The sequence below is a fragment of the Corythoichthys intestinalis genome, chromosome 7, assembly GCF_030265065.1.
Source record: "Corythoichthys intestinalis isolate RoL2023-P3 chromosome 7, ASM3026506v1, whole genome shotgun sequence".
Lineage (NCBI taxonomy): Eukaryota > Metazoa > Chordata > Actinopteri > Syngnathiformes > Syngnathidae > Corythoichthys > Corythoichthys intestinalis.
The window spans coordinates 60,568,724-60,594,655 of record NC_080401.1 but is presented as its reverse complement, the minus strand read 5'-3'; the positions used below and the strand labels follow the sequence as shown (position 1 = coordinate 60,594,655).

Sequence of the window (25,932 nt, the reverse complement as noted above, 5' to 3'; positions counted from 1 at the left end):
ACTTAGGAATGAAGTCATTTTGGAGGCGGAGCTTAGTTATGAAGGCAAAGAACAAAATTTCATAATCGTCATCTGCAAGTAATCGAGTACAAGTACATAGTAATGACGTCATTTTGGAGGCGGAGCTTAGTTTAGGGTCATTTGATCATCAGTAATGGAGTACAAGTAAGCAAGTACGAGTACTTTGTGACAATAATGACGATTTTGGAGGCGAAGTTTAGTTATGAAGGCAAAGGAAGAACAAAATTTTGTACTTGTCAACTTAAACTAATCGAATACAAGTACTTAGTCCTGAAGTGTATTATGGAGGTGGAGCCTAGGTTAGGGTCCTTTGATCATCAGTAATGGAGTAATAGTACTTTGTGACAATAATTAAGCTGATTTTGGAGGCGGAGCTTAGTTATGAAGGCAAAGAACAAAATTTTGTACTCGTCATCTGCAAGTAATCGAGTACAAGTACTTAGTCATGAAGTCGATTTTGGAGGTGGGGCTTAGTTTAGGGTCATTTGATCATCAGTAATGGAGTACAAGTAAGCACGTACGAGTACTTTGTGACAATAATGACGATTTTGGAGGCAAAGTTTAGTTATGAAGGCAAAGGAAGAACAAAATTTTGTACTTGTCAACTTAAACTAATCGAATACAAGTACTTAGTCCTGCAGTGTATTTTGGAGGTGGAGCCTAGGTTAGGGTCCTTTGATCATCAGTAATGGAGTAATAGTACTTTGTGACAATAATTAAGCTGATTTTGGAGGCGGAGCTTAGTTATGAAGCCAAAGAACAAAATTTTGTACTCGTCATCTGCAAGTAATCGAGTACAAGTACTTAGTCATGAAGTCGATTTTGGAGGTGGGGCTTAGATTTAGGTTAGGGTCATTTGATCATTAGTGATGGAGTACAAGTAAGCAAGTACAAGCAATTTGTGACAGTGATGAATTTGATTTTGGAGGCGGAGCTTTGTTACGAAGCCAAAGAACAAAATTACGTACTCGTCATCTGCACATAATCGAGCACCAGTAATTTAGTCTCCTGTATTTTTTTTTGCGCCGTCTCGTCGGGATGGATCGGATGGTGGGACCGGTCGCGTTGCTTTCAACTGGAGAGCGACAGTAAGGATCGGTCGCCGATCCGGGACCAAGCGTGAGATGAGGGGGGAAAAAGATGGAAAAATAAAAAGCATCAAATGTTGCATAACCAAGCGTTTTATTTGCATGGAATGAAAACGAGCGTCCAAAGTCATCGGGGACACAACGACACAAAGAAGTGCTGTGCTAGAAAAGGAAAAAGGGGGCGGGGCTCCTCATGGCGGCCACCGCACCACAACATCTACACAAAAACAACCACACAAAAACACCAAGTGGGTGCTTCGACGCCCGGAAGATCTCAACGTTAACTTCGGGAGTTGATGACACCAACGTCATAAGTTGACAACGCTAACTTCAGAAGCCGACGTCGACTTCGGAAGCTGGCATTTATGATCATTTCAGAAGCTGAATTGGACGCTAATGTCTTAAATTGATGACGCAATCTTCAGAAGCTAGCATCAAAGCTAACTTCAAAAGATGACGTCAACACTGACTTTGGACGCTGATGTCAACTTCGGAGGCTAATGGCACAAACTTAATAAGTTGACGATACTTAGTCCATATGTTGACAACGCTAACTTCAGAAGCTGATACTGATGCTAGCTTCAGAACTAGACCACAAAAACTTTGTAAAGCTGTTGACGCTAACGTCATAAACTGACGACGCTAACATCAGAAGCTATTGTCGACGCTTACTTCAGAAATGCGTTGACGCTAATTCAAAAGCCGACGTTGACGCTAACTTCGGGAAGCAGGCAATGCTAACTTCAGAAGCTGACGATGTCAACTTTGTAAGCTGATGAAGCTAACTTTATAAACTGATGACACTAACATCAGAAGCTATTGTTGACGCCAACTTTAGAAGCTGGCGTTGATGATCATTTCAGAAGCCAAATTTGACGCTAATGTTTTAAATTGATATCTCCAGAAGCTATCATCAAAGCTAACTTTGGAAGCTAACAACACAAACTTACTAAGCTTGACGATACTTACTCCATATGTTGACAAGGCTAACTTCAGAACCTGAGCGCAACAATTTTGTAAAGCTGTTGATGCTAACTTCATAAACTGACGTCGCTAACGTCAAAGCTATTGTCGATGCTACCTTCAAAAGCAGACGTTGACGCTAACTTCGGAAGCAGGCAATGCTAGCTTCAGAAGCTGACGATGTCAACTTTGTAAGTTGACGATACTTACTCCATATGTTGACAACGCTAACTTCAGAAGCCGTTACTGATGCTAACTTCGGAACCTGACCACAACAACTGTAAAGCTGTTGACGCTAACGTCATAATCTGACGACGCTAACATCAGAAGCTATTGTCTTAGCTACCTCCAGAAACTGGCGTCAACGCTAACTTGGGAAGTTGACGTCGGCGCTAAGTTCGGAAGCTGAAGTTTCGGCTAAATTCAGAAGCTGAAGACGTTAACTTCGTAAGTTGACAGTGCTAATTTCGGATGCTGACATTAATGCTAACTTCAGATTCTGACGTTGACACAAACTCCAGAAGCTAACATTGGTCTGAAAACGATTCATGTCCAACTCCTTTGAATTGCGTCACGTTTGGATTGGACGTCTTTTAATGGCGCCTGAAGAATTAAGGGAGTTGACGAGAATGTCTCGTTGGAACGCGACACGTTTTTCTGTGATTGGCACTCACTCGTTTTTAAATTTTCTAAAATTCAAGTTTCCCGGTTTCACCAACAAAATCAAGAATCCAAATCTTTTTTTTAATTGCACTGCCATATCCTGTTCTTTTTAATAAATGAAATTTTTGAGCAACATGAGCAGGAAGCGGGAAGTGTAAACATGTTTTTCGGCGATGAAGCGTGAAAGCGAGAAGCGCAACGGCACCTCAGCTTGGCGAGACCGTCTTTTTTCTTCTTCTTTTTTTAGGGACCGGCCACTAGGTGGCGATGCCGGTCGCGTGCTAACTTTGGTTAACAAGAAGTGCAAGTTTTTTGCATAAGGAACCTTCTCACAGAATCGGCTCAACGGGAGAAAGGAAGACAAGGACTAGTGAAACGAGCTGCAAAGTCGGAGAAAGCAAAGTGCGGACAGCCTTTGAACTTCTCACGGGATTCGCGGACGCCATTTTGTTACCCTGACTAGCGCCGTTTGGGCACTTTCGGGCCTGTTTTTAGAGGAATTTGGGCTATTATTTGTAGGGTGAAGGGCAACACGATGGGTCGAGTGAGTTGCGAGCCTTCCGCTTGGTGTCAAAGTGGTGGCCCGGGGGCCAAATCTGGCCCCGGGACCGCACGGTTTTGTTGTTTGGCCAGCGAAAGTAAATCACGAACATCCGCTTTGTTTAAAATTTAGGTTAAATTTTTGTAGTTCCTAAGTACAGTTTTTCCCCCGCTTGTTTTTAATAAACTAACTCTATCATAGAGGGTCTATATTTTGTATTTGTTTTTTGACAAAAAACATACATTTTTACACTTTTTAAGACAAAGAATGAGTACATTTGACATATACATTTTTACACTTTTTAAGACAAAGAATGAGTACATTTAAGACTATTTTAGAGCAGGTGGAAACCCTAATTTAAGAAATTTAGGACCCACCAGACAAATTTAACACAAGATTTTAAGACTTTCCAAGACCCAGTGCTAACCCTGATGTATGGAATTTCATGTTGTCAAGATTAATGCATTTAAGACTTTTCAAGACCTTGTGGGAACTCCGATTTAAGAAATTTGTGACCTAATAGAAGAAATTAAGTACCTTTGTAAGACACAATACTGGTCAAATAAAGACTTCCAAAGCCTAGCGTCAACCCTGATTTAAGGGATTTAAAACAAAATTAAAGGCTTTGTCAAGACGAGTGTATTTAAGACTTTTCAAGGCCTTGTGGGAACTGTGATTTAAGGACTTTATGACCTAGTAGAAAAAATTCGATGCCTTTTTAAGACAAAAGACTCATAAAAATGTAAGACTTTCAAGGCCCAGTGTGAACCCTGATTTAAGGAATTTAAGACCCACCCTATACAATTGAAATGTATTCCAGATTAATACATTTAAGACTTTTCAAGGCCTTGTGGAAGCTCTGATTTATAGAATTTATTACCCAGAAGAAGAATCTCAATGCCCTTTTTAAGACAAGAGGGGGGAAAAATGTATGACTTTCAAGGCCCAGCATGAACCCTGATTTAAGGAATTTAAGACTCATCGGATGAAACTGAAGACAAGATTTTCAAGATCTTGTGGGAACTCCAATTATTATTTTTTTTTTACAACCTATGAGGAGAATTTAACTGCCTTTTTAAGACACGAGATGTGCAAAATCATAATTTTCAAGGCCTGGTGTGAACCCTTATTTGAGGAATTTAAGGCCCACCGGATGAAATTAAAGAATTTGTCAAGATGAGTGAATTTAAGACTTTTCAAGACCTTGGAGGAACTCTGATTTAAGGACTTAATGACCTAGTAGAAGAAATTCAGTGTCTTTTTAAGACACGAGACGTGTAAATGATTTTCAAGGCCTTGCGTGAACCCCGATTTAAGAAATTTAAGCCCCACAAGATGAAATGTTGTCAAGATTTACAAGACTTTTCAAGGCCTTGTGGGAACTGTGATTCAAGGATTTTATGACCTGGTAGAAGAAATTCAATGCCTTTTTTAAGACACGAGACGAGTAAAAATGTACGACTTTCAAGGCCCAACATCAACCCTGATTTAAGGAATTTAAGACAGACCCGATGAAATTGAATAAATGTGTTCAAGGTTCATAAATTGAATACTTTTCAAAGCCTTGTGGGAACTCTCATTAAAGGAATTTATGACATTGTAGAAGAAATTCAGTGCCTTTTCTAGACGCAAGACTAGTAAATTCAAGCTTTCCAAGGCCCAGCTTTAACCCTGAATTAAGGAATTTTCAACACTTTTCAAGGCCTTGTGCAAACTCTCATTTAAGAAATTCAACTGCCAGAATTTCAATGCCTGTTAAAAACACAAGAAAAGTACATTCAAGGTTTTCAAGGTCTGAACTGCAGTGAACCCCAATTTAAGGAATCTAAAGACCCACCAGATGAAATGGAGGACATGTAAGGATTTGTAAATTTAAGACTTTTCAAGGCGTTATGGGAACTCCGATTAAATTTTTTAGAACCTATTAGAAGAATTTCAGTTCATTTTTAAGACACGAGACGTGTAAAATGATGATTTTCAAGGCCTGTTGCGAACCCTGATATAAGGGATTTAAGACCCACTCGATGAAATATCTAAGACTTTTCAAGGACATGGGGGAACTCTCATTTATGGAGGAATTTATGACCTAACAAAAGAAATTCAGTGCCTTTTCAAGACACAAGACAAGTAAATTGAAGATTTCCAAGGTCCGGCTTGAACCCTGATTTAAGGAATTTAAGACTCTCGAGGCAACATTAAAGACATGCTGTACAATTAGTATATTTAAGACTTTTCAAGGCCTTGTGGGAACTCCTATTTAAGGATCTTATGACCTAAAAGAAGAAATTCAGTGTCTTTTTAAGACACAAGACCAGTAAATTCAAGACTTTGCATGAACCCCGATTTAAGGAATTTAAAGACCCTTCAGGTGAAATTGAGAACATGTCAAGATTCGTAAATTTAAGCCTTTACAAGGCCTTGCGGGAACACCAATTTAAAACTTCAAGAACCTATTAGAGGAATTTCAGTGCCTTTTTAAGACACAAGATGTGTGAAATCATGATTTTCAGGGCCCACTGTGAAACCTGATTCAAGTGATTTAAAACCCACATGATGACAGTGAAGGAATGTATTTAGGATTCATAAATTTAAGACTTTTCAAGGCCTTGGGGTAACTAATTCAAGGAATTTATGACCTAATAGAAGAAATGTTGTGTCATTTTAAGACACAAGATTAGTAAATAAGACTTTCAAGGTCCAGCCTCAACCCCAATTTAAGGAATTCAAGACCTTGCAGGCCAAATTAAAGACATGCTGTCAAGATTTGTAAATTCAAGACTTTTCAAGGCCTTGGGGTAACTCTAATTCAAGGAATTTATGACCTAATAGAAGAACTGTTGTGCCCTTTTAAGACGCAAGATTAGTAAATAGGACTTTCAAGGTCCAGCCTCAACCCTGATTTAAGGAATTTAAGACCTTCCAGGCCAAATTGAAGACATGCTGTCAAGATTTGTAAATTCAAGACTTTTCAAGGCCTTACGGGAACTACTACGGGAATTTAAGGATCTTATGATCTAATAGAAGAAATTCAGTGCCTTTTTAAGACACAATTGTCAAGATTTACAAGACTTCTCAAGGCCTTGGGGAACTGATTTAAGGGTCTTATGACCTAATAAAATAAATTCAGTCCCTTTTTAAAACACAAGACTGGCAAATTCAAGATTTTCAAAGCCTGACGATTTCAGGAATTCAAGACCCACCAGACAAAACCGTCGTCCGTCGCCGTCGAGCAAGAATCCGGCGCCCCCGCGCACTTTGCTTTCTCTTCAATCTTTTCAACGACTGATTGTCATCGACATCGTTTCCCTTTTTAGTAAACGTTCACATTTGGAGGACGATTCGTCAGTGCTGAGTTAAGACGGCGAGGGCGGAGGGTGGGAGGGAGGGGAGGAGTTAACCCATGGCGGGAAGCGACGGGGCGGAGCTCAGCTAGAAAAGGAAGTGTCATGTGACTAACTACATCATCACTAACACTACGACATGCAGGTCTTTTTGTATTGTATACTCGTTAGGTATATGTTCATATGTACATGTTGATTCAGGCCACGCCCCCTGATGCTAAGTGCTCGCGGTGACTGCGCCTCTCGGAGAGCGGCCGATCGCAGGGGGCCTCGCCCCTTCCGGGTGATCGGGCAAACAAACGCCCGGAAAAGACGCTAAACACAAAAACGCGCTTTTAAAAATATGTCAAGTTGAGAAAAAAAATGGAGTTTCAAATGCAGTCAGCCCTCGCCGTTGGAATTTTGGCCATAGACGTCCTTTCCGTTTGAGCTGAAATCCAACCATGTGGTTGCTCTGTTTCATTGTTCAACATGATTTCTTTGAATTTTCACATATTTTTTAATGTTTACATTTCAACGCGATAAATTTCAAAACACCGCAAAATATATTTCGTGTTTTAATGCAATACATTTCAGATTTGAATGCCAACTTTGGAAGCTGACGTCGCCGCTAACTTTAGAACCTTTCGATGCTAACTGAGTAAGTAGACAATGCTAACTTCGGAAGCTGACAACGCTAATTAAGGAAGCAGACGATGCTGCTAGCTTCGAAAACTGGCGTTGATGCTAAATTGGAAAGCTGATGTCGACGCTAGCTTTGGAAGTTGCCATTAATTCTAACTTTGGAAGCCGACCGACCGTGACCTCAGAAGCCGGCGTCAATGCTGACTTCGGAAGCTGACGGTGAAGCTAACCTCAGATAGCTGGCGTCGATGCTAACTTCGGAAACTGACGTTAAGACTTACTTCGAAAGCTGATGTTGATGCTAACTTCGGAACCTGACGACACTAAGGAAGGAGACAATGCTAATGTTGGAAAACGAATGACACTAAGAAAGCAGAAGATGCTAACTTTGAAAGTTGCTCTTAATTTTAATTTTGGAAGCATATGTTGACATCAACTTTGGAAGATGGTGTTGACGCTAATTTTGGAAGCTGATCATTCTAACTTCAGAGGCTGGTGTTGAGGCGATTTTCGGAAGTGGACAATGCTAATTTCTGAATCTCATGTTGAAGCTAACTTCTAAAGCGGATGCAGACGCTAACTTCGCAAGCTGATGTTGAGGCTAACTTCAGCACCTAAAGATGCCGATTAAGGAAGCAGGCAATGCTAACTTCGCAAGCTGACATTGACACTAACTTCGGAAGGTGGCGTTAATACCAACATCGAAAGCTGACATTGATGTTAACCTCAGAAGCTGGCTATGATGCCAACTTTGGAAGCTTGTGTTGAGACTAGGGAAAAAGACAATGCTAACCTTGGAAATGGATGACACTAAGGAGGCAAAAGATGCTAACTCCAAAAGTTGCCATTAATTCTAACTTTGGATGCTAATGTTGATACTAATTTTGGAAGATGCTGTTGACGCTTATCCAAACAAATGGTATTGATCCTAATTTCGGAAACTGACAATGCTAACTTCGGAAGCTCACGTTGAAGCTAACTTCGAAAGCGGATGCAGACGCTAACCTCAGAAGCTGACGGTGACGCTAGCCTGAAAAGCTGGCGTTGATGCTAACTGTGGAAGCTGATGACACTAATTAAGAATAGAAAATGCTAACGTGGCAAGCTGATGTTGAAGCTAACTTCAAAAGCGGATGCAGACGCTAACTTCAAAAGCTGACAGTGACGCTAACCTCAGAAGCTGACGTCGACGCTAACTTCAGAACCTGTCGACACTAACTTAGGAAGCAGACAACGCAAACTTTGAATGATTTTGGGAGACGGCGTATGTGCCATCTTTGGAAATTGCCGTTGACGCCAATTTCGGAAGCTGACGTTGATGCCAACTTCGGCACCTAACGATGCTAAATTAAGGAAGCAGACAATGCTAACTTCGAAAGCTGACGTCGATGCTAACTTTGGAAGATGGCTTACGTGCCATCTTTGGAAGTTGCCGTTAGTGCTAACTTCGGAAGCTGACGTTGACGCTAACTTTCGAAGCTGGTGTTGACGTGAACTTCAGAATCTGACAAAGCTAACTCAGGAAGCTAGTGATATTTCGATTTGTCTAAAAACCGAATATGGTAATTATTCCCCGATTTAGGGACTGTATAAATTTGACATGAATTTAGCGAAAAAGTCGATGCACGTGATTTAATTATTGGCCACACAAAGTGACGCGGCTAATTTCAACACGACACTCTTCACGCGATAAGTTTCCCAATTCAACACGATACATTTAAAGATTGGCAAATTCACGCAACAAATTTAATTCCGCGCTATATTTCCCGTTTTAACGCAATACATTTCCCATCTTCAAGCGATAAATTGAATATTTGAACTCGATCAATTGAAACCAACCCCGCCTGCCTCCTGCCCGTACTTAGGCTCCGGCACCCCCTCGACCCTCGTGAGGATGAGCGGATGAATGAATGAATGAAATTTGTACAATTCAGATTCACTTTTTTGGACACGACGGATTCACGTTCGAACGCCACGCGTTTCAAGTTTCGACCTGCGGGCGGGGCTCGGCGAAGGGGGCGTCGGCCGACGGCCAGGGTTGACTGCACGGGAAAAACACCATTGAAAAAAGATGAAAAGTGAAAGATGCGCCCGTTTAACAAACGAGCACACTTTTAAAGGGATCCACATCGCCGGGCCACAAATTCAGAAGCATATTAATAGTAATAATAATAATAATGTCCCTTATTGTCTTTGCACGTCCTGTTTTAGAGTCCATTGGTGCCGGTGGACTTCCGGGAAAAACCAACCAAAAAAAGCAGCTCGGAGCTTCCAAACATTGCACGTTTTCCTCGTCTCCGATATTCCTATATATTCCACACGTCCCGTTCGAATATTCAATATTTCATATTGAGTATTCCCTCGTGTCACAAAGGAGGAGGAGGAGGGGGGAGAAGAGGAAGAGTCACGTGACGAGCGGCCGTCCACGCCCGCCAGGGGGCGGGCTCGAGAGCGGTCGGCGAGATCCGCCGTCGGGCTCCTCCCGCGTCGGGAGGAGGCGGGGCCGCGGCAAACGAGGTCTCGTTCGGCCCCGCCCCCGAAAGGAGGGAGGGATAAAGGAATCTCTCCGGGCGACGGAAGGACGCTGGTGGGCGGAGTGGAGGGCGGGGCGTCCGGGGGAGGAGCTTCAACAGTCCTTAGCCCAGGTACCACTAAAAAAAAAAAAAACAAAAAAACAAGTTACTTCAAACGCAATCCACTTGAATTTAACCCCTCATGTTACAGACGTGCCCCCCCCCCAAAAAATCCCAATTCACTTTCGGTGTGAAAAACATTTCAAATTTTCAAAATTGACATACAATTCTGCCAAAATTGGAGAGACAGCGAGAACCAAAAGTGGTATTTGCCATGTGGCAAAATGGATTTTGCCATGTGGCATTTTTTCTTGCTGGCAAAATGGATTTTGCCATGTGGCATTTTTTTTGCCGTGTGACAAAATTAATTTTGCCATGTGGCTTTTTTTGTATGTGGCAAAATGGATTTTGGTTTAAAATGAATGAATGAATGAATTTGGAGGTGCATAACCGTCAATGGCATAGCCTTATTTGGGTGCCAGTTGAATGTCAATGCGCTGTAATGGTAAGTGTATGGTAAAAAATCACAGCCACACGTTTTTCTGCCATTTAATATGAACGCAAAATTTGGACGTGCATAGTCGTCAATGGCATGGGGGTCCATTGCCTGCAAAAATGCGATTTCCCCCCAAAAACACCACATACAAAAAGAAAAATGCCACATGGCAAAATCCATTTTGCCACATGGCAAATACCACTTGTTATTCCCGGTCCTGCTGCAAACTGGACAAAAACTTCCTCATACATTTTCAAAGGGCCGATTCATTTCCTTTTTTTTTTTTTAAAACAATTAATTTATTCTTTTTCTTTTGTTATTGTATTATTTTGAATTATTTATTCAAATAAGTATGAATTTTTTTTCAAATTCCTTTATAATACATATATATACATTATTTTGTATTTTTATTTATTTATTTATTTTAGATTTTGTAATTTTCTATTTTTTATTATTTTTTATTTATTAATTATTATTTATTTTTTCCATTATTTATTTATTGCTTAATTATTTATTTTAAAAAATATTAGATTTTTTAAATATTCATTTATAATATATATTATTTTGTATCTTTATTATTATTTTTTAAATCTTTTTTAAAATTGTTTTATTTTTATTAATTATTAATTCAAAAAATATTTACTTGAAAAAAAATCTTATATATATATATATATATATACACATATATATATACACAGTGGGGAGAACAAGTATTTGATACACTGTCTATGGGTTTTCCCATTGACTGTGTATCAAATACTTGTTCTCCCCACTGTATATATTTATATATATATATATATATATATTTTTTTTTTTTAGGGTTAGGCCCCATTCATTTCCAATTGCACATTCAAAAAACATTTCCATTCAATCGTTTTAGTTTTCAAATCAGACCTGAAAAAAAATTTCCATTATTTTTGACTCATAATTTTTTTTTAAAAAATTGTGAAACAAATTGTACATGAACTGACCCAGGGTTGCCCCAAAATCCTCAAAAAGGGACCCAAAACAGCAGAAAGTGACCCGTAAGTGCCCTATAACCGACAGGGAGTGAACCGAAATGAACAGTAAGTGACCTGGAAATGCCCTAAATTTGACAGGGAATGAAAACAAATTTAATAGGCAATGAGCCGGGAATTCCCCAAAATATACAGGAAGTGACCAATGAAGAAGGGACCTTGAAATGTTCCAAAATGTATAAGAAGTGACCAATGAACAGGAGGTGACCCGTAAATGCCCTAAAATCAACAGGAAACGACCAAAAGTGTATAGGAAGGAAGTGACCTAAAATGTGCTTGAAGTGACCCAAAATCAACAGGAAGTGAACAATGAACAGGAAGTGACCCAGAAATGACCTAAAATCAACAGGAAATCATGCAATGTGCATATGAGGTGATCCCAGAATGCCCCAAAATGTACACCAAGTGACCCAAAAATCAACAGGAAGTGAACAATGAACAGGAAGTGACCCTGAAATGACATCACATCAACAGGAAATGATCCAAAATGTATAGGAAGTGAACCCAGAATGCCCTCAAAATGTGCACGAAGTGTCCCAAAATCAACAGGAAACAACCCAAAGTGTTGAAATTCGCCCCCCCGGCCCAGACGCACCCGGGGATAGCACCAACCAAAACAAGTGCTGCTCGGCTGACGCTGCCCCGCGTGCGCCCGCCGGGAAGGCCGAATCTCGCGCGTCCTCTTATTTTAACCCTTTGTACTGACTCCATGTTTCAAAGCTTGAAGAACACTCACCGAAAACAGGTTGACAATTTATTCGTCGACAATGGTAAAAACAAGGCAAAAACAGACGACGGAGGGACAATTCTGGATCCAAAACAAGGCTACATGTTTCCGAGCAGAAAAAAAATCTGTGTTATCTCAGTGTCCAGTCTTTTTAAAGTCTTTGCTGACGCGGGTCATGTCGAAGGCGTGTCCGAAGGTGGGTCTGGGCGTTGCTTTTGGGTCTTCCCCTTGGTGGCCGGTTTTAGGCGGCTTAGGTTCATGCGCAGATTGGGACACCCACTATGAACTTTGCTGTCCGGGCTGGTTGTACTTGTTTTAGGACAAAGCGCTTTGTCCTTGGAGTTTGCTGGGAGAGCTGATTGCACGAGTTGGTGCGTCAATCTTGTGATAAGATGGCATTGTGTATCTCTTCTATTTCTTCTCATTAAACTATGGTGTGCTATTCATTTTATATTAGTAGTGTAGTCCTACCGTAAATATGAAAATGATACTATTTCCTGATTAATTATACAGTGATACCTCAGCTCACGAACATAATTGGTTCCCAGAAAGTGTGTGTAAGGCGAAAAGTTCGTCTTCCGAACATTTATTTCCCATAAGAAACCATTAAAATGAGAATAATCCGTTCCCAGGTCCCCATAAAACATCATTTTCTACTAAATAAGCCTTAAAACTACACAAAAATATACCTTATTTTATGCATAATAAATGTGCTATTGTATTATAATTAAAGAAATAAACTACTGTATAATAAAGTCGTTTTATTTACCTTTGTGATGGTAGTTGATGGCTTGATGGAATGGAGTGGGAGGAGGAGGGAGGGAGGGAGTTACTGTTTGGAAGGAGAGTGTTACCGGCAAAGTGCGCAGTTAGCGTAGACTCCAGTGCTGTGCCCCCCACATGCTTTTGGTTGTTAATAAAAGTGCCCACAAAAAGCCATCCGACGCCTCTGGGTGTTTGTATGCACGCCGGCCGCCACCTTTCTGGAGAGGAAATGGGGCGAACCGAAGACAACCGACGACAACGAGCCAACGTGACTCACCGGTCCACTTCTCACTACGGTGGGAAGCTGAAAGCACCGCCAATTACCAGTCGAGGGCGAATTGGTAACACGAGTCACCTTCCATAAGGACTATAGGTAACTCTTTTTCGGTCCCATAATAGCAAAAGTACACTCAATATGGTCCAAAATGTCTATCAAACACAAACCACGTCCGCACTCAACGATAGGGAGGGGACCAACTGGGACGCCGTGAGCGTGCGTCAGCTTCTCGTGGCGCTCTTCGACCGCGTGGTTTGGTTCGTCCGCCGAAAACTAGTTCGTCAGCAGAGACTATATGCTCGCGAATTTAATGTTCTTGAGGCGAAAAGTTCGTGAGCTTAAGCGTTCGTGAGCTGAGGTATCTCTGTATTACGTGTGTTAGAGTAATGCAAACAGTTAGACGGTGCCAACCTGTACCATATGTATGTGTTAGACTAAGGCAGACAATTATATTGTGTGTGCGATGACAATATCTTTTCCCCTTTAGTGTATAGGAAGTGACCCCAGAGGGCCCCAAAATGTGCACGAAGTGACCCAAAATCAACAGGAAGTGAACAATGAAGAGGAAGTGACCCAGAAATGAACAGGAAATGATCCAAAATGTATAGGAAGTGACCTGTAAAATGACCAGGAACGTGACTCCGTTGACAACAAACAGGCCTAGGTTTCAGTGCAATTGACGGCGCTAGACGTTCAATCCGGGGGCGATTGACCGAATGATTGGAGGTCCCCGTAAATTAGAGTTGTCCGATAACGATTTTTTTACCCATATCGTCCAACTCTGAAAATCTGATATAAAACCGATTCCGATGGTGCACTTAACGTGTTGTTGATCAATGTATTGTGATGCCCCACTGAATGCTTTAATCATGATAAATGTGACAACTTGAAGGTTTTTCAAATCAAATAAACATTCTGTGAAGTTATTAGAAAATAAATGTCCCATATGAATAATATCAATTGAAATGTCTGTTTTTAAATAAAAGCAATCATTCACAATGAAACCATGTTTGCAGTGGTTACTCCAAAGAGCCAGTAGGGGGCGACCAAATCATGTCAATACAATGACGATTACCAAGATTTTCCACACATTTTCTAGTTTTCTGAGTGTCTATTTCTTTTTGGTAACACAGTTGTTATATATCATGACTTTATAATTCATTATTTTTCAATCATTACATTTTTTGCACCATGAATGTGAATGGTCTGCTCTCATAACTGAAAATCCAGAGCATCTTAGTTTGGCGACATCTAATGATCAATTAGCATCAGTGCGATGCTAAACTGTGACCAGCCTTTGTACAAAGGCTACACCATTCACTTAGGCACAAAACCCCATCATTGAAAAATGCTTTGAACGGCCGATATGATCGGCTATCCCATAATATCGGACAACTAAAAGGTTCATTAACAGCAATGTTTAAGAAAAAGCAAGCAGTTTAAAAATGAGTTGGTGTTATATTCATCGGATGACACTGACGCAAAATGGCCGACAAGCGATACCGGCCATCCCTGTTAGCCCCACAGCTCACGAGCTCTATATTGTATGCATGTGTAATATTTAACTGTATTTCTCAGAGCGATAATTTGCTAGCTAGTGGCGCAACACGTGTCCCTCCCGCCAAGTTTGTCGTCGAGTGACGTCTTGTTGCTAGGGGCGACCAGACGGCCCGGGACGTGACCGCCATCGCCAAGGCGGCCTTATCCCCGACGCCCACTTTTTCTTTACATCCATCAAACGCAAACACACACACACCCCTACGCACACAAACAATACGCATCATTTAGAAAATGCATTCTGGAGAAAAGTGAAAGTAAAAGTTTGTAGTGTGTGTGTGTGTGTGCGTGTTGCGGCTTTGTCCGCTAGTGATTGACTGTGTGCGTGTGCGTGTGTGTGTGTAGTGACAGAGGAGAAGAAGAAGAGTGGAAGGTTAGTTTTTAATCAATACAACTTGCTGACGTCGGGACTTTTCTTCCTCGCGCTGCACTGCAGACTGTCCTGAAAACACACTCGTGTGTGAGTGTGTGCGTGCAGCTGTGTTGTCAGTAGGGTGAAGATGAGGACACTAATAAGTCACGATGACAACGCGGAGGAGCTCGAACGAGCTTCGAGTCATTATCGTAGCATGCTAATGCTAGGTGTGGACACGTGTGCGCTTTAGGAGGCCCTCGTTTCAATATTGTAAATTGAAGAAAAATGAACTTTGGAGTGTTATGGATGGCCAGAACCAACTTGTTTTTCATGGAAACGCCTCAAAATCAGTACCAAGTGACTAAAATAAACAGGAAGTAACCCAGAATTGACTAAAAACGTAACAGCTGGTGACTCCAAATCAACAGGAAGTGAGACAGAAATAATGCATTTGATGCATGCAGAATAATGCATGAAGAAAAACCTCAACATCAACAGGAAGTGATGCAAAATAAACAGGAAGTAACCCAGAACTTACACAAACACAACGTGAGGCGATCAAAATCAACAGGAAGTCAGACAGAAATGTCTCAAAATCGAATCAACATGAAGTGACCCAAAACCAACAGCAAGTTAGACAGAAATGTACCAAAACCAATAGAAAGTGACCCGGAAATGCTCAAAAACCAACAGGAAGTGGTCTGAAAATGCACCATAATCAACAGGAAAAGAGCAAAACAATCAGGAGGTAACCCAGAATTTACCCAAACTCAACAGGAGATGACCCAAAATCAACAGGAATTGAAATGTCCCATGTTCAACAGGAAGTGACACGGAAATGCTCAAAAATCAACAGGAAGTGGTCTGAAAATGTCCCAAAATCCACGGGGAGTGAGAAAAATAAACAGGAAGTAACCCATAATTTACCCAAATTCAACAGGGGGTGAACCAAAATCAACAGGAAGTGACTCGATATCAACAGGAAGTAACCGTAATAAACCCAAATTCAACAGGTGACCCCAAACCATCAGGAAGTGAGACGAAAATGTCCTAAAACCAACAGGAAATAACCCACAGTTTACCCAAATGCAACAGGAGCTGCTAAAAAATGAACAGGAAGTGAACCGGAAATACTCAACAATGAACAGGAAGTGGTCTGAAAATGTCCCAACACCAACAGGGAGTGCGCAAATTAAATAGGAAGTAACCCATAATCTACCCAAATTCAACAGGAGGTGACCCAAAATCAACAGAAAGTGACCCGAAATCAACAGGAAGTCACCTGAAATGCCCCAAAATCCACAAGGAGTGACAAAAATAAACAGGAAGTAACCGTAATTTACCCAAATTAAACAGGTGACCCCAAATCAACAAGAAATTAGACGGAAATGTTCCACAGTCACCAGGAAGTGACCCGGAAATGTCCTAAAATCAACAGGGAGTGAGCAAAACAAACAGCAAGTAACCCATAATCTATCCAAATTCCACAGGGGTGACCCAAAATCAACAGGAAGTGACCCGAAATAAACAGGAAGTTACCCAAAATTACTCAAAAATCAACAGGAAGTGGTCTGAAAATGTCCCAAAATCAACAGTGTGAGCTAAATAAACAGGAGGTACCCCATAATATACCCAAACTCAACAGGAGGTGACTCAAAATCAACAGGAAGTCACCCATTAATGTCCCAAAAGCAACAGGAAGTGACCCGAAATAAACAGGAAGTCACCTGAAATGCCCCAAAATCCACAAGGAGTGACAAAAATAAACAGGAAGTAACCCATAATTTATCCAAATTCCACAGGGGTGACCCAAAAGCAACAGGAAGTGACCCGAAATCAACAGGAAGTCACCTGAAATGCCCCAAAATCCACAAGGAGTGACAAAAATAAACAGGACGTAACCGTAATTTAACCAAATTAAACAGGTGACCCCAAATCAACAAGAAGTGAGATGGAAATGTTCCACAATCACCTGGAAGTGACCCGGAAATGCTCAAAACTCAACAGGAAGTGGTCTGAAAATGTCCTTAAATCAACAGGGAGTGAGCAAAACAAACAGCAAGTAACCCATAATTTAGCAAAATTCCACAGGGGTGACCCAAAATCAACAGGAAGTGACCCGAAATTACTCAAAAATCAACAGGAAGTGGTCTGAAAATGTCCCAAAATCAACAGAGTGGGAGCAAAATAAACAGGAGGTACCCCATAATATACCCAAACTCAACAGGAGGTGACCCAAAATCAAAAGGAAGTTACCCATAAATGTCACAAAAGCAACAGGTAGTGACCCGAAATAAACAGGAAGTCACCTGAAATGCCCCAAAATCCACAAGGATTGACAAAAATAAACAGGAAGTAACCGTAATTTACCCAAATTCAAGTGAAACAAATGTCCCAAAACCAACAGGAAATGAGCTAAATAATAAACAGGAAGTAACCGTAATTTACCCATATTCAACAGGACCCCAAATCAACAGGAAGTGAGACGGAAATGTCCCCAAATCGACAGGAAGTAACCCAAAATTTACCCAAACGCAACAGGAGGTGATAAAAAAGTTAACAGGAAGTGAGACAGAAATGTCCCAAAATCAACAGGAAGTGAGCAAAATAACAGGAAGTAAAACATAACTCACCCAAATTAAACAATGGGGTGACCCAAAATCAACAGGAAGTGACCCGAAATCAACACCAAGTCACCTGAAATGCCCCAAAATCAACAAGGAGTGACAAAAATACACAGGAAGTAACCGTAGTCAACAGGAGACCCCGAATCAACAGGAAGTGAGACGGAAATGTCCCCAAAACAATAGGAAGTTACCCACAATTTATCTAAACACAACCGGAAATGATATAAAATCAACAGTATGTGAAACGGAAATGTCCCAAAATCATAAGGAAGTGAGCAAAAATAATCCCAGAGTAAACCATAGTTTAACCAAACTCAACAAGAGTTGACTCAAAATCAACAAGAAGTGAAACGAAATGCCCCCAAACCAACAGGAATTGTGCTGAAAATGCACTAAAATCAAAAGGAAGTGAGCAAAATAAACAGGAATGAACTTAAATTTACCCAAACTCAACAGGAAGTGGCCCAGAAATACTCCAAAATAATGAGATTAAAGATGTTTGAAATGATCAAAGAATGACTTAGTTACTTGCCCTATAATGGGTTAAGCAAAGTCTTGTCTTTGCATCTTAGCCATGTTCTGCCGAGTCAGCACATAACATGGCTTTGTTCACCTTGAAGATGCAATACAGACGTCGTTCAAAATGGACGCCGCGCCTTTTGACATTTCTCCGCCATTTACGGCGATAGACCTCCGCCATTCAAAATGTATGCATTCACTCCTATTGATTTTAAACTCAGACCTGCAAAAAGTCTTTGTTTTACCCCCCCAAAAAAAAGTCCTTGAATTGCACTAAATACAATAGGATGTATTCCAAAACCATCAGGAAGTGACCCAGAAATCCCTTAAAATCAACAGTAACTGATCCATAATGAAGAGGCCGTGACCTGATATACCTCAAAATGTAAAAGAACGGTACAAAATTAACAGGAAGTGACCTCATTTAAGCAGGAAATGACCCACTACCAACAGGAAGTGACCTGAAAATGCACCAAAATCAACCGGAAGTGACATATAAACAGAAAAGGACCAAAGATTGCCCCAGAGTGAACAGGAAATGAACTAAAATGTACATGAAGTACCCTGAAAATGCCTCAAAATGTACAGGAAGTGACACAAAAATCAACAGAAGTGACCCCAACAATTCTCTAAAATACACTGAAGGTGACCAATGAACATAATGTGACCCAGAAATGCCCTAAACTGATCAACAATTGTGACCTAAAAAGGCCTCAAAAGGTACAGGAAATGACACAAAATTGACAGGAAGTGACCCAAAAAAATAACTGGAAGTGACATATGAACAGGAAGTGACCTATAAATGCTCCAAATTGAACAGGAAATAAACTAAATTGTACAGGAAGTAACCTGAAAATGCTTCAAAATGTACAGGAAATGACACAAGATAAAATATGAAATGACCCAAAGTCAACAGGAAGTGTCACAGAACTGCCCTAAACTCAACAGGAACTGATCCACAATGTGACCTGAAAATGCCTCAAAATGTACAGGAAATGATACAAAATTAACAGGACAGGAAGTGACCCAAAACCAACAGGAAATTATCTGAAAATGCACCAAAATCAACAGGAACTGAACCTGAAAATGCCTCAAAACGTACAGAAAATGACACAAAATTAAAAGAAAGTGACCTAAAAAAATCAGGTGTCCCGAAAATGCCCCAAAAGCAAAAGGAAGTGACATATCAACAGGACGTGACCTAGGAATGCCTCAAACTGAACAGGAAATTAACAATAATGTACAGGAAGTACCCTGAAAATGCCTAAAAATGTACAGGAAATGACACAAAATTAACATGAAGTCACCAAAAACCAACAGGAAGTGACCCATAAACAGGAAGCGATCCAAAAATACCCTAAAATCAACAGGAACCAATCCATGATGTAGAGGAACTGACCTGAAAATTACTCAAAACGTAAAGGCAACGTCACAAAATTAAAATTAAGTGACCCAAAATAAACAGGAAGTGACATATCAACAGGAAGTGAGCCACAAATGCCCTAAAATCAACAGGAACTGATCCATAATGTAGAGGAACTGACCTAAAAATGCTTCAAAATGTACTGAAAAAGACAAAATTAACAGGAAGTGACCTAGAATCATTACGAAATGACCTGATAATGCCCCAAAATCAACAGGAGGTAGCCTAGGAATGCCCCAAACTGAAGAGGAAATTAACAATAATGTACAGGAAGTACCCTGAAATGCCTCAAAATGTACGGGAAATGACACAAAATTAAACATGAAGTCACCCAAAATCAACAGGAAGTGATCCATAAACAGGAAGTGACCCAAAAATGCCCTAAAATCAAAAGATCTGATCCATAATGTAGAGGAACTGACCTGCAAATGCCTCAAAACGTACGGGAAATGTGACAAAAATAAACAGGAAGTGACCTAAAATCATTAGGAAGTGACCTGAAAATGCCCTGAAATCAACAGGAAGGGATCAAAATGTAGAGGAGTTGACCGGAAAATGCCTTAAAATGTATAGAAAATGACACAAAATTAACAGGAAGTGACATATCAATAGAAAGTGACCTAAGAATACCCCAAACTGAAGAGGAAATTAACAATAATTTACAGGAAGTACTCTGAAAATGCCTTAAAATGTGCAGAAAAATGACACAAAATTAACATGAAGTGACCCAAAATCAATAGGTAGTGACCCACATAGAAGAACTGATCCATAATGTAGAGGGACTGACCTGAAACTGCCTCAAAATGTACTGAAAATGACACAAAATTAACAGGAAGTGACATAAAACCCACAGGAAGTGACCTAAAAATGCCTCCAAATCAACTGGACGTGACATATCAACAGGAAGTGACCTAGGAATGCCTGAGATTTGAACAGGAAATTAACAATAATATACAGGAAGTACCCTGAAATGCCTCAAAATGTACAGGAAATGACACAAAATTAAACATGAAGTGACCCAAAATCAACAGGAAGTGACCCATAAACAGGAAGTGACCCAAAAATGCCCTAAAATCAAAAGAAACTGATCCATGATGTAGAGGAACTGAACAGAAAATGCCTCAAAACGTACGGGAAATGACACAAAAATAAACAGGAAGTGACCTAAAATCATTAGGAAGTGACCTGAAAATGCCCTGAAATCAACAGGAAGGGATCAAAATGTAGAGGAGTTGACCGGAAAATGCCTCAAAATGTATAGAAAATGACACAAAATTAACAGGAAGTGACATATCAATAGAAAGTGACCTAAGAATACCCCAAACTGAAGAGGAAATTAACAATCATTTACAGGAAGTACTCTGAAAATGCCTTAAAATGTACAGAAAAATGACACAAAATTAACATGAAGTGACCCAAAATCAATAGGTAGTGACCCACATAGAAGAACTGATCCATAATGTAGAGGGACTGACCTGAAACTGCCTCAAAATGTACTGAAAATGACACAAAATTAACAGGAAGTGACATAAAACCCACAGGAAGTGACCTAAAAATGCCCCCAAATCAACTGGACGTGACATATCCAACAGGAAGTGACCTAGGAATGCCTGAGATTTGAACAGGATATTAACAATAATGTACAGGAAGTACCCTGAAAATGCCTCAAAATATACAGGAAATGACACAAAATTAACAAGAAGTGACCCAAAACCAACAGGAAGTGACCTAAAAATGTAAAAAAAAAAAAAAAAATCAACAGGAAGTGACCCATAGGCAGGAAGTGACCCATAAGTGCCCGAAAATCAACAGGAACTGATCCATAATATAGAGAATGTGGCCTGAAAATGCCTCAAAACATACAGGAATTGACACAAAATTAACAGGAAGTGACCTAAAATCAATAGGAAGTGACCTATAAATGCCCAAACTGAATAGGCAATTAACTAAAATGTACAGGAAGTGACCTGTAAAGGAAGCGTGTGTTTGTGTGTTAGCGTCTTATCGTGTATTAGAGTTTGTGTGTGCACACTTTTGTGTGAGTGTATGTCCCCGCAAGTAGGTGTTAGTGTCTTGTATTAGTGTCCGTCTGACGAGGGAGCGACGCGATCACGGACTGCCAACCTTCCTTCACCGGTCTCTGTCTGGCACGGTGCCCGCTCCCGCACAAAGAAGCCGCAAATCAACAGGAAGTGACCCATAGACAGGAAGTGACCCATAAGTGCCCTATATCAACAGGAACTGATCCATGATATAGAGGAACTGGCCTGAATTTGCCTCAAAACATACAGGAAATGACACTAAATGAACAGGAAGTGACCTATAAATGCCCAAACTGTATAGGCAATGAATTAAAATGTACAGGAAGTGACCTGTAAAGGAAGTGTTTGTGTGTTAGCGTCTTATCGTGTATTAGGGTTTGATTGTGTGTGCGCACTTTTGTGTGAGTGTATGTCCCCGCAAGTAGGTGTTAGTGTCTTGTATTAGTGTCCGTCTGATGAGGGAGCGACGCGATCGCGGACTGCCAGCCTTCCTTCACCGGTCTCTGTCTGGCACGGTGCCCGCTCCCGCACAAAGAAGCCGCCATCTGCCCCCCGTGGTCGGGGCACAAGCACAGTGAATGCACAGACAGAGCCAGTGTGTCGCCATGACGACGTGGGGCCACGCTCCCACCACTAAACATAATAGCTACATGTAGAAACAGCCAAATAAACAAAATGCACAAGAACACACACTATTAAGTTACACTAACACACACAAGCTAACACTAACACACAATAAGACATTAATACACTACAGCACATGTAAACCCAGACCAACACACAATCAGTCATAACTACATAAGATAACTGACCATGACCATCAAAGACTATCAGACTATAAGATAGGTCACTTTCTTATGATTTGGTTTCTTTCCCTGGTCATTTCCTGCACATTTTGTCATGTTCTGTTGGTTCTTGAGCTTTCCTAGGTCACTTCCTGTTGATTTTGGGTCACTTCCTGTTGGTTTTGCAGCACTTATAGGTCACTTTCTGATGATTTTAGGTCTTTCCCAGGTCACTTCCTGTACATTTTGTCATTTTATGTTGGTTTTACAGCTTTTCAGGATCACTTCCTTTTGGTTTTGGGCCACCTATAGTTCATTTACTGATGATTTTCAGGTCTTTCCTAGTTCATTTCCTGCACTTTATGTCATGTTCTGTTGTTTTTTGAGCTTTCCTGGGTCACTTCCTTTTGGTTTTAGGGCACCTATAGGTCTCTTTCTGATCATTTTGGGTCTTTCCCAGGTCACTTCCTGTCCATCTTGTCATTTTATGTTGATTTTAGAGCTTTTCTGGATCACCTTTTGATTTTGGGCCACTTAAAGTTCATTTACTGATGATTTTCAGGTCTTTCCTAGTTCACTTCCTGCACGTTATGTCATGTTCTGTTGTTTTTTTAGCTTTCCCGGGTCACCTCCTTTTGGTTTTAGGGCACTTATAGGTCATTTTCTGTTGTTCTTGGGTCTTTCCCAGGTCACTTCCTGTCCATCTTGTCATTTTATGTTGATTTTAGAGCTTTTCTGGATCAACTTTTGATTTTGGGCCACTTAAAGTTCATTTACTGACGATTTTTAGGTCTTTCCTACGTCAATTCCTGCACGTTATGTCATGTTCTGCTGTTTTTTGAGCTTTCCCGGGTCACTTCGTTTTGGTTTTAGGGCACCTATAGGTCACTTTCTGATGATTTTGGGTCTTTCCCAGGTCACTTCTTGTACATTTTAACCACTTCTTGTTCATTACAAGGCATTTTTTTGTTTTGTCAAAAATAATGACCAACATTGGAAAGTTTTTTCGTAAGCCTGACTTGAATCAACTTGAGTGAATGAAAATGTCTGTGCCATTAGAAAGGTACGGGGAAGCTTTTATCAAAACTTTGGCTGAATTGTAAATTTTTGCCAAAACCGGCATCACATGACTAATTCAGACTAAACTAATCCTCCCACATTTTGTACTCAACACTAAATGATACGCTGGTGGAAATGTCAATCAAATGCAGAAAAAAACAGCCCCAGCCCCCAAGGATCGGTCATGTCGCTCCGCGGCTTTACCTGCGGCTGCTGCGGGATGTTGAAGGCGGGGTCTCGCGGCCCCACGCTGACAAATCGCTGAGCGGGCGTGCTGGTGGGCGGGGCCGAGTACGCTGAGGAAAAGTTGCAAAACGGTCAACGGCGGACGACGGGCAAAGCGGGCAAAAGGCGGCGTAAGTGTACTGACTGGGCGAGGACGGCGAGTTGGCGCCCCCCTCGGCGGAGGAGGCGGCGGGCGGCTTGGCGTCGACGGGCAGCGGGACGGGCCGCGCCATGGGCGGAGGCGGAGGGGGCGGCAGCATGGGCGCCGCCAGGAAGGGATTGTGGACTTTTCCCTGGGAGCTACCGTTAGGCTAAAGCAAAGACAAAGAAAAAAATAACATCAATAGAGTGATATGTAGAAAATGCAATTTCTGCAGACTTCCTGTTGATTTGGAGGCATTTCCGGGCCATTTCCTTGTGATATCGCGTCACTTCCTGTTGATTTGGAGGCATTTCAGGATGACTTTCTTTCGTTTTTGGGGCATTTCAGAGTCACGTCTTGTTGATAGCGGCTAACCTCTCGTCCAAAACAGGTCACTTCCTGTTGATTTAGGGACATTTTGGGGTCACTTCTTGTTGCTTCAGTTCGCTTGCTGTTGGTATCAGGTCACTTCCTGTTGATTTAGTCACATTTTGGGGTCACTTCCTGTTGATATAAGGCCACTTCCTGTTAATTTAGGGGCATTTCAGGTCACTTCCTCTCACCTCAGTTCACTTGTGTTTGATATCAGGTCACTTCCTGTTTATTTAGTGGCATTTTGGAATCACTTCCTGTTGCTTTAGGAGCATTTTATGGTTGATTCCTGTTGATATTGGCTCACTTCCTGTTGATATAAGTTCACTTCTTGTTGATTTGGGGGCATTTTGGGGTCACTTCCTGTTGATATCGGGTCACTTCCTATTGATATTGGGTCACTTCCTGATGATTTGGGGGCATTTTGGGGTCACTTCCCGTTTATATTGGGTCACATCTTGTTGATATCTGGTCACTTCCTTTTTATCTAGGGGCATTTTAGGGTCACTTCATGTTGATATCAGGTCCCTTCCTGATGATTTGGGGCATTTTTGGGTCCCTTCCTGTTGATATCAGGTCACTTCCTGTTGATTTTTGGTTACTTCCTGATGATTTGGGGGCAGTTCGGGTTCTCTTCCCCTTTATATTGGGTCACATTTTGTTGATATCAGGTCACTTCCTTTTCATTTAGGGGTCTTTTAGGGTCACTTCCTGTTGATATCAGGTCCCTTCCTGATTATTTTGGGGCATTTTTGGGTTACTTCTTGTTGCATTGGGAGCATTTTAGGGTCACTTCCTGTTGATATTGGGTCACTTCTAGTTGATATCAGGTCACTTTTTGTTGATTTAGGGGCATTTTAGGGTCTCTTCCTGTTGATATCGGGTCACTTCTCGTTGATATCAGGTCACTTCCTGTTGATTTAGGAGCATTTTGGGGTCACTTCCCTTTTGATATTGGGTAACTTCCTGTTGATATCAGGCCACTTCCTGTTGATTTGGTAGGATTTGTGGGTCACTTCCTATTGATATTGGGTTACTTTTTGTTGAAATCATGCATCCCATTGATATCAGGTTACCTCCTATTGATTTAGGGGCATTTTAGGTCACTTCCTGTTGATATTAGGTCACTTCCTGTGGATTTGGGAGCATTTCAGGGTCACTTTCTATTGATATTGCGTCACTTCCTGTAGATTTCAGGCCACTTCCTGTTGATTTAGGGGCGGATTGGACCTGCTGGCAGGCCGTACATTCGACACTCGAGTTCAGAAGCTGAAATTCCTATTTTTTTAAGTCAACAATGTCTCTGAAGAATGAACCGACGATCAAAACAACAGACGATTCTCGGATGATCCTTTTTTTTTTTTTTTTGGTCTGTGCTCGGAAAGAGACGTCACGGGTACACACACACACACACACGAATAATGCATAGACGTGCATGCGTGTCTTACGTTGAGGAAGCCCACCTGTCCGGCCGTCTGGGCGGAGTCGGGGCACACAAGCTGCACGAAATCCTTCAGGGGGTCCTGCGGGTGGTACCTGATGGCCGCGTGGGAGAAGTAGGAGGCCGGCTGCTGCAGGATGGGCGACGAGGAGAAGTGCAGGCTGGACGGGGGCGCGTGAGGGCTCGCTAGGGGGCGGGACCACATACAAGCGTCCATCAATCAAATTGCATCCACTTCAGTGTTTTGGTTAAAACTAAATGTGGGTCAAATTGCAGTTGAAATTTGA

At 41.3% G+C, this 25,932-nt stretch overlaps 1 protein-coding gene across 4 annotated transcripts in view; it reads right to left on the bottom strand.

Moving 5' to 3' along the window:
- The window catches only part of nfia (nuclear factor I/A), a 130,209-nt gene continuing 104,277 nt past the window's right edge, over positions 1-25,932 (bottom strand). For 3 of the 4 annotated variants that reach the window (XM_057841428.1, XM_057841430.1, XM_057841431.1), the window contains 4 exons: positions 25,653-25,831; positions 23,836-24,001; positions 23,670-23,761; positions 1-9,892 (listed from right to left, as the gene is read on the bottom strand). In XM_057841428.1, coding sequence (XP_057697411.1) covers positions 9,878-9,892; positions 23,670-23,761; positions 23,836-24,001; positions 25,653-25,831 — 452 coding nt within the window. In that variant the 3' untranslated portion in view covers positions 1-9,877. The remainder of the gene's footprint in view (positions 9,893-23,669; positions 23,762-23,835; positions 24,002-25,652; positions 25,832-25,932) is intronic. The other variant, XM_057841429.1, reaches the window with a different exon arrangement.